Source organism: Plasmodium cynomolgi, chromosome 4 (assembly GCF_000321355.1).
Source record: "Plasmodium cynomolgi strain B DNA, chromosome 4, whole genome shotgun sequence".
In the NCBI taxonomy this organism is placed as follows: Eukaryota; Apicomplexa; class Aconoidasida; order Haemosporida; family Plasmodiidae; genus Plasmodium; species Plasmodium cynomolgi.
This window is the reverse complement of record NC_020408.1, coordinates 189,944-199,074: the sequence shown is the minus strand read 5'-3', so window position 1 is coordinate 199,074 and position 9,131 is coordinate 189,944. Positions and strand designations below refer to the sequence as shown.

General features: G+C 47.2%; 3 protein-coding genes across 3 annotated transcripts in view; 1 reads left to right on the top strand and 2 right to left on the bottom strand.

Moving 5' to 3' along the window:
• PCYB_041490 (hypothetical protein) overlaps nucleotides 1–1,883 on the bottom strand; it is a gene marked incomplete at both ends in the record, with an annotated part of 2,718 nt that extends 835 nt beyond the window's left edge. The window contains one exon of the mRNA XM_004225300.1: nucleotides 41–1,883. Within this exon, the coding sequence (XP_004225348.1) occupies nucleotides 41–1,883 (1,843 nt within the window). The remainder of the gene's footprint in view (nucleotides 1–40) is intronic.
• Nucleotides 1,884–5,103: 3,220 nt separating this feature from the next.
• On the top strand, nucleotides 5,104–5,736 carry PCYB_041480 (hypothetical protein; the record flags this gene model as incomplete). The annotated part of the gene is made up of 1 exon (XM_004225299.1): nucleotides 5,104–5,736. A coding segment is annotated over one exon (633 nt), but the record flags the coding sequence as incomplete, so codon positions are not given.
• A 1,108-nt stretch (nucleotides 5,737–6,844) lies between these two features.
• PCYB_041470 (hypothetical protein) lies at nucleotides 6,845–8,378 on the bottom strand (the record flags this gene model as incomplete). The annotated part of the gene is made up of 2 exons (XM_004225298.1): nucleotides 6,845–6,889; nucleotides 7,320–8,378. 2 exons carry the CDS (start codon nucleotides 8,376–8,378, stop codon nucleotides 6,845–6,847), a joined length of 1,104 nt encoding a protein of 367 aa, XP_004225346.1.
• Between the last annotated feature and the right edge of the window lie 753 nt (nucleotides 8,379–9,131).

Genomic DNA, 9,131 nt, shown 5'->3' with positions numbered 1-9,131 from the left:
TTCCCTTTCACGCGTAACATTCCTATGGCGGCGGCGCCACCCCCTCTGCTGGCGTTGTCTTGATCGGTGGAGTTGCAATACTCGTCTGAGTCGCTTAAGTAGCTGCCGCCGGAGAACTCGCTCGAGTTTTCTTCATCGTCCGGCTTGCTGCAGGAGTCGTCGTCTTCGAGGGTGAAGCAGCCTTCTTCTTTGCCTTCTTCGTCTTCTTCGTTTTCTTCTTGTTCGTCCTCCTGATCCCTCCCACCGTTCCTGCCATTTGGGATGGCTTTTTTCTTTTTCTTTTTTCGCTTTCCTGGGCGATTATCGGTGCGGCCGCCGCGATCGCAATTGTCACTTCCACCGTCGTTACCGCTGCTACCGTCGTTGTAGCTGCTACTGTCGTCATCGCTGCTACCCCCGTTATCGCTGCTACCGTCGCTATCGCTGCTACCGTCGCTATCGCTGCTACCGTCGCTATCGCTGCTATCATCGCTGTCGCTGCTCCCATCACTGCTGGCGCGCGAGCCCCCCTTGACGTGGCCGAACAAGTGGTGCGGGTGCACGAGGATTTTGATGATGTTCCCACTGGGCACCTCCCACACGAAAATGTAGCCCTGCATGTTCCCAGCAATGATCCAATGGATAAAGTTAGCAAAAGTGGACTTCACGGAGAGACCAGAAATCTGATACGACAGATCGTTGTAATTCTCTCCATTGTTCGAACTGCCCCCCTGAGAAGCTACCTTACCTGAGTCCCTCTGTCCATTCGTCCCACTATACGCATCCATGACGCCACTCTTCACGTGTGAGTTATTGAAAGGCTTCCTAGCAGACGAAGCAGAAGAGCTCTTAAAATGCTTCTCCAGACATTCCTTTGTATTCAACTTTAGTATGCATTCAAACTCGATACTCTTGTAAACTAGTATGCACCCATTTTGCAGTCCCAAAATGACGGTCTTTCCGATTCCTCCGATGCTCCCATACATCATACAGGTGACTGTACAAGGGTAGAGTGTTTTGTGTTGAATTAATTTTCCTTTCAGTGTGTACTTTTCATATGCACATGGGGTTTGCACGATAATATTTTTAACTTCGTTTGTATTTTCCTTTTCTACACTGATGGCAAGCACTGGTCCTGGTTTGTTGGGTTGGTTGGGGATGCCGCACCTCTTGGCTACGTAGATGTAGTTGGTTAGCACCATGGATTTTATATTTGTGAGGAGAAGGGAGAAGCTCCATTTCTTTGGTTGCTCCCACTCCTCGCTCTTCTGGCTTATCTTTATCAGGTTGCTGCTCGCGGTGTTCGTGCTGTCCGATTTGGTGGTCCTGTTCGCGAGGCTGCCTCGCTTTTGCTCGTCCCCCGACGGGTTTTCCCCCGACGGGTTTTCTTCCAACGGGTTTTCCCCCGACAGGTTTTCTTCCAACGAGTTTTCCCTCGACGGATTTCCCCCCGACGGGTTTTCTTCCACCGATTTGTCTTCGTTTGTTGCTTCACTGGGTGCTTCTCCCCTAGCATTGTCCTCGCCTGGTTTTTCTCCACCCACCAGCGCCTCCCCCTTGCTAGGCACCTCGCTGCTTCCCTTTTGGGGCTCCCCAGGGGGGGGTTCTTCCCGTTCTGGGCTCACCCCGTTACTATTCACTCCGTCACCATTAACTCCGTCACCATTCACTCCGTCACCATTCACTCCGCCACCACTCACTCCGCCACCACTCACTCTGTCGCGTCCCTTCGAATCAAGTGCACCTCCGTTTTCACGCCACTGAGGCGAACGCAGTGGAGGGCCTCGTCGCTCGACTCCTTTATTTGTCTTCCCCTTTGGGGGGGGCTTCTTTTCTGGGTAGTTCTCCTTGTTAGAAGTCCCCCCTGACCCTTCGTCTAAATCGTCTTCGTGATGCTCATCCATGTTCTGCTTTTTTTTTTTTTTTTTTTCCCATTTGGGATTTTACTGAAAAGGGAGAATTGGATGAGGACCTTCCTCTTTCGGGGGCAATAGTGATGTTAGGTGTGTGCTCGAGGTGAACGCGGAGTGAGCCGTACGTCGCGATGGGGTTAAAGAACTACATAAACTGAAACAGTGCAAGGGGATGGGAGGACTCTCCTTTCTCAAGTGAAAAAAATGCAAATTCTGCTGGAACTACAACACACACACAAAAAAAAAAGGAAAAAAAAAAGGCGTAACCACGTGGATGCTGTGTTGATTACATGTAGAGCAAATGGAAAAAAGACACCCCTGGGGAAACCAACCTAAGTAGGGAGGCTTTACACAAAAAAGGAAAGCATATAATATAGTTGAACGATGGATTTGAGAGACCCTCCCTGTGTAGTCACAAAATTCAAATTAAAAATGGATGTGTGTATTTAATTAGGGTTGTAGGGATAAAATGAAATGTCTTTATTTTTGTGAAAGGAGGAGAGGGATACACCCGATGGCGCTGTGCACTTTGCCACAGGGTACAATTTAATTTCGGGGTTATCAGAGGGGAATTCCTCGTAGTGGCACGAAGATAAAAATAAAATCACTCGTATATGCATCATTACGATGTGCTAATGTTGTTACTAACTTGGGGAAGGCTACATTGGCGGGGGAGCCAACCTCTCTCAAGGTGTGTGTATGGTGGTGGTGGTGGGGGTCACTTCACCTCGTATGCTCTCTTCCGAATGGCAACGTTTGTTGAGAGCACTCGTGTGCGTGTCGAATGCACGAGAACACAATGCATATGTGCACTCACAGGGGAAAGATACACTTTTTGGGGAGTCTCACCGAGGTGAGTTACCTCTTTGCCCCTGTCCCTGTGTCTCTCTGTCCCTCTCTGCTTGTGTGTCTTTGTCTCTGTGTCCCTCTGTCCCTCTGTCCCTCTCTGCCTGTGTGTCTTTGTCTCTGTTTGTTATTCTGTTTGTGTGTTCTCTCTCTTTTTCTTTCGCTCCTCATTTTTTAAAATGAAGAGGTGATGCAAAAAGGGGGGAGACGGCGACGAGGTGGGAAGTAGAAAAATACTACATTCACCAGGATGATACCCCCATCGATGCGACCTTTTACAGTTAACAACGCCGAACGGGGGGGGGGCGCACGTACTCAAGACCTCGTCTTCGCTCATCCGTTGCAGTTGTAACGGTGGTGGTGAGCAAATTAATTATGCACCGCTAGGTAGGTCGCGTTCTATATGTTTACGTTTTTTTCGAAACAAAAGTCTGTTAGGGGAGATACGTTACGGGGGTACGAAACGGGCAGGAATACAACGGAGGGGGGGGGTTTCCTCTCACCCGGAGTAACCCCACGTGGGCGCAGCAAAGGCAGTGGATGCAGCGCAGGCTGGGATCATCAACGGTCGGTCGGCACGACAAATAGGCATTCGCAAAAGTGGCAAGGTGGCCCCTATACGAGGCATGCACATAAGAATGAATAACTCTTTGCATGTACCTGCTCGTGTCGCAAAAAAAAAAAAAAAAAAAAAGGAAAGGGGGGGCTCCGTGGAGGATTAAAAATTAAAAACACGCGTGTCAAAATTGTTCTCCTCTTGACATTCTCCTCCCTCGGGTGATTTTTGCGTAGTGCTCGTCAGATGGGGTCACATCAGTTGGTTATTTTGGCACTTGGTCATTGCGCCATACATTTTTTTTTACAAGCATTGCCCTGCCCAGCCCAGCGCGCAGGGAGAATTGCCAAACGGGGTGACCACGGAATTGGCTTGAGGTGCCCGCGCCGTCAGATAATGGAGTTCGCCAAAAGGCGGGAAAAATGGCGCAAAAAAGTGCGTAAAAAATGAGATAAAAAAAGGGAAGCGAAAAAGGAAGCGATAAAGGAAGAGAAAAGGGAAGAGAAAAAGGAAGAGAAAAAGGAAGACTATTTTTTTTTTTTTTTTTCCCATCTTTTTCATCTTTTTCATCTTCTTTTTCTTCATCTTCTCCGCACCAAGTGCCAAGCTTCAGCAACGGGCGTTTTATTTAAAAAAAATCCCGCCAAGGAGTTGCCCATTTTTGAAGACTGCCTCCCAAAACGGCAAGGGAAGAACTCGCCCGCAGATGTTCAAGTGATAGAGTTATCCACCCTGGGTGCAGCATACGCTTTTGCGCGCATGATAGGCGTGTAAGTAGGCCCTTCTATGTTGCGCTCGTAGAAGGTGAAGTAGGTAGGCAGTCAAGCCAGCCAGTATCCATGCGGGCGTTAGCGGCAAGTGGTTAACCTGTGAGGCAGTTAAACTGTGGGGCCGCTAACCTGTGAGGCAGTTAAACTGTGAGGCCGCAAACCTGTGAGGAAGTTAAACTGTGAGACCGCCAACCCGCTAAGCTGCCAACCCGCCGTGCCCCACAACCCTGCGAACAGAGAGAGAAGACGATCTGACCTTGGATCCACCCCGTTGGTGAGACGCGCCTATTAGAGAAGATAACACAGTGGTGCACCTCTAGGAGATCTATACCCAGGCCGTTAACCCCTTTTGAGTGGAGTTTTCCTGAAAGGGGGAAACCACGTGGGGGGTTCCGGATTTTCAACCCTAGCCACAAGGAAAAGAGTAAAGACTGTGCCAATGAGTCCGAGGACCCGAACCCACAGCGGGAATAGGAGCAAAAATGCGAATGATGATAGGGCCAGCCGGGGGGTGAGGAGGAATTATGGCGACAGCGACAGGAGTCTCAGTGGGGGCGGCGGCCGGCGAAGCAGCAGCGGGAGGAGCGGTCCCCGAAGCAGCTACAGCCATAGTCGAAGCGGAAGTCGAAGTGGAAGCCGAAGTCGAAGTGGAAGTCGAAGCCGAAGTGGAAGTCGAAGCCGAAGTGGAAGTCGAAGTGGAAGTGGAAGCCGAAGCCGAAGTGGAAGTGGAAGCCGAAGTCCACGTCGAAGCCGAAGTCCACGTCGAAGCCGAAGCCCACGTCGAAGCCGAGAAGGGAGTTACAACCTCCAAAAGGAGAGCAACCCGTACGGGGGGTGGAAGAAGAATACTACCTATGAGGGAAGGAGTAGCGGGCTGTACAATTACACCCGTAATTATGGTGGGGTTACTACAAACGCACAGGACCAAACCGATGGAACTTCTCCTGGGGAAGCTCAGAAATTGAACGAAGAGGAAGAAAGGCATTTACATGATCTACTCAAGCAATGCGAAGAATCAAGAAAAGATAGCAGAGAAGTAATGAACGAATGGGTGTTGAAAAAATGCTCTACTTCAAATTTGAGTCAGTCTATATCGATCCAATTCTACCAAAGGATATTGAAGTGTGCAATTTTTAGGAATAAATTAAATTTAATTTGTTCGTATAGTGAACTCCTGAAATTTCTGATGCAAAATGGGAGGAGTAAAGAGTTGGTAGATTTCAAGGTTTACATTCACTCGATTATCCAGGATGGCTATACTTGTGCTTACTACAAAGACCACGGAGCCATAAATATCCTTTTACAGATAGTGCACTCTTGGAAGGAATTATTCGTCACTAATTTTAATGAGACGAAGATGCTACTAAGTGTGTTTCATAATGAAAGTGCCAATGGTAATAATGGCTCTGCTTGGGGAGACGGAGGAAGGCACATCGATTCGTATCACCAGGGAATACCAGATCTGTCAACCTTCAGCCCAAAGGGGGGAATGGGAGGTGGCCCCCATAGTGAGCAGGGCTATATGGATAGTCACCCCCAAAGATATGCCACAGATTTTGAGAGAGGGAAATATGGAGATATAGGCTATTTCAACGGAAGGAATATTCCACCGCCCCCTACCAACGTTCTTCTTCCTCCCCCCCTCCCCCTCCTCCACCTCTTTTCCCATCTAGTGACTTCCCCAAGTATAGCAAACCATTTGATAGATACAAAAAAAAAGATTTTTTTCCTGATGAAGGAAGAAAGAACTACTTTAATCATCCTTGGGGTGGAGAAAATAACAGAAATAAAAATCCGGAAAACATTTCAGTAGGATTTTTAGCAACTTTATTAAAATTTATTTCCAAGAAGGGGAAAAAGATGCAAATTCCACTCGTCCCATACACACCCATAGACATCTCATACACGTATCAAACCCCTCCGTCTACAAACACATCTCAACAGCTGAGTGAAAAGATTAATGACTTTTATGATGAGTTGGGAAATATCATGAAGGACGAAGGAGGAGTAAGTGACGAAAGTAGCGATGCATCCGATTCGAGTGAAAGGATGAAAGCCTACGAAAATTATAAGGCGCTTAAGAGCTTGGGGAAGAAGGAAAAGGTGGAAAGAAACTACTCCAGTGATACGAACACGACCTTTTCGTCAGTCGAGCTGTTTGATAGCTCCATGATCGAGTTGCTAAACGACAGCGATGATAAGCTTAGGAAAAATAAAAAAAGCAAGAATGTTAACTTTAGTCAAATAGCTATTGAAAATGCGCAAAATTGGAATGAGGAAGGTAACCCGGTGACATCCAACTTTGATTTTTACTCCGCCGGGATGCCAGACCCAGGCGAGAATGACGTGTTCGAGAAGTACAGGCGCAGCAAGGCTTACGTCTACCACGAGGCCATTGCGCACAAGTTCCACGAGATCAAGGGGAAGGAGCTCCGACCCGCTTAGCGGGGGGTGGCCTCGTCTGTGTCGCGTTAGCGATTGTACTTCTCACTCTCCCTGTGCGCAAATTAATCGCCGGCCACGCGCGCCATATTTTTTTTTTTGCGCCCCGTTGTTTTGTGTATGTTTGTTCCGTTTCCTTCCCACCTACGCTCCTGCACGTTGATAATATTTGTAGTCCCCCCCGCGCGTGGCCATATGAGCAGACGCGTGTGTGGTCCACCGCTGTACCTTCACCCCCCCTGCGCAGGGTTTACCCATTTGGGGGGGAAACTCCAAATGGGTATTTTATTTTGCTCCATTTTGCTGTATTTTTCGGATGACCCCCCAATGGCGCATTTTTACGTCAATAGTTCATACTTTTTTTTATGGGCATAATTTTTGGGCTAACAAGTTGGAAAGAAAAAAAAAAAAATTTAAAAGACAAATAAGGGGGAACTAGGGAGTATTTTTGCATTTTAAAATATTTTAAAAGTGGGATGCAGAATGGGGAAGACTGTCGCAAAATATTTGGCTTCATAAAAAATGTGTGGCCATTTGGTTGAGCTGGGAAAGTATTGACACATGGTGGGTGATAGCTGGTAGGAGGTAGCTGGTGGACGGTAGCTGATGGAGAGTAGCTGATGGACGGTAGCTGATGGAGAGTAGCTGATGGACGGTAGCTGATGGGTGGCCGATGGCAGATACCAAGTGGCGGATAACAAATGGAAGATGGTCAAATGGGCATATTGGCAAGGCATATTGGCAAGGCAGCTTGGCGAGGAGAGAGGCAACCCCCGTGCGCGGGAGCTACGACGCGGGGAGGGGAGCACTCACCCAAGTCTTGCGAGCGGTGAAGTTATACAAAAGGTCATCAAACAAATGAGTTAAAAACATTAACAGCAAGTATGTTTTTACGAGACTCACAAAAAAAAAAGCAACCGTCGTGCCATTATTTATGAGAAGCAAAAGGGATTCAGATTGGCTAGTCAGCCTTTCTCGTAGGTTCTGTAGATACTTCCAGAGATCCTTCTGACTCATGTTTTGTTTTACAAAATGGGCATACACATCAATTAGCGAAAATGTCATGTTGTAAAAAAGGGAGAGGAAAAAAAAAACAAACTTGGAGCTGATGAAACGTTGGAGTTTTTTTTTCTTTCGCATGGGCTCTATGCTCATCGGCAATGGATTGTAGTCACAATATTTTATTTTCACGATGCTTACAACTGTGGCGAGAAATATGAGGGATGCAAATTCGGCCAGTCTGCGGAGGGACACCTTATATTGGGGGGTTCCAATTGGGGCTTCCTCTTTAACTTTCCCCTCCTCTGATTTGCAGCTGTTGCTTTCACTGGGGTTATTGACATCATCCGCATTGGTATACCCCTCTCGGTCTCGGTCGCTATCTGATTTATCACCTGCGTGATTGCTTATTCGTTTTTTTTTTGCTCGATTTTTTATTTCACCCTTTTGGATCCCCTTTTGGGTCCCCTTTTGACTATCCTTTTGGCTCGTTTCTGCGTCAGATTTTTGCTTCCCCTCCCGGGTTTGGTCATGTCCACTCGTAGGGTCTCCCCCCTTTTGGTTGGAATTATCGTCCGTGTGTTGATCCGGATCGACGGTGCTAGCCTGTCCTGGGGAACTACTCGGTGATGCCATTGGGTCCATTTCCGAAGTGTCGTTTTTCCCCGTGGGAGATTGTTTCTTCTTCTCCCCTCCATCGTGTCCCTCCTCTTTCTTTACTTCATTCCGTTTTGGTTTCAAGTCGACCGCTTTCTTTTTTCCCTCCGTGTCCTTCTCTATATCGCCCTCTTCGGACTTCCCCAGCAGAAGGTTCATCCGAGCTTCATTCTTTTTAAGCAGTCTGTTTCTTCTCTTGAGTGCATGTTTATCCATTTTTCAGGAGGGGGTGCGGTGAGGGTTAACATTCAGGGGCTGGCATGCGTGTGGGGAGAGCAACGAAGTGATGATTTCCAGTGGGGGAAAATAAAAGGAAAAAGAAATGGAAAAAGAAATGGAAGGGGAGGTGAGCAATGGTGAGGTAAGGTGAGGAGGGGGAAGACCATATTAACGCCAAAAGGGGGGAACCATCTCATCAAACTGGTGGGTTGATCTCAGTCTTGTGTCGTCCACGTAACTCACGCGGGGGATTAATCGTGTGCAGTAAAGCATACATACACATACACATACACATACATGTATATATTTTTACCACTCAGATAATTATAAACTTCGGTACGATTTTTTTTTTTTTTTTTTTTTTCTTCACTCTGGCGCGTGTCCATACTTTCCTCTAACGTGTATGACTCATGGTACTTTTACGTATGCGTTCATTTCGTGGCAAATGAAAAAATAAAAAAAGAAAAAACACGCTCTTCGATGCAAAAAAAAAAAAAAGATAAGGAGGGGGTGCTGTCCTGCTCTTGCTGTCCTCAGAGTTACACAAAGATTAAGAAACTCTTGTATTTTTACCTCCTGAAAAATTATTTTGTATATGTTTGCATTTTCCGGTTTTGCTCCAGCTGGAAATGAATCATTTACAAAATTGTTGCCAGCGGATTGCTCGAACGCTCTGCCGTTTGCGTTGCTTCTTCGGTGTTTCATAAAGCAATTTTTATTGTAATCTGTTTTGTTTTGCTTCGCCCGAAA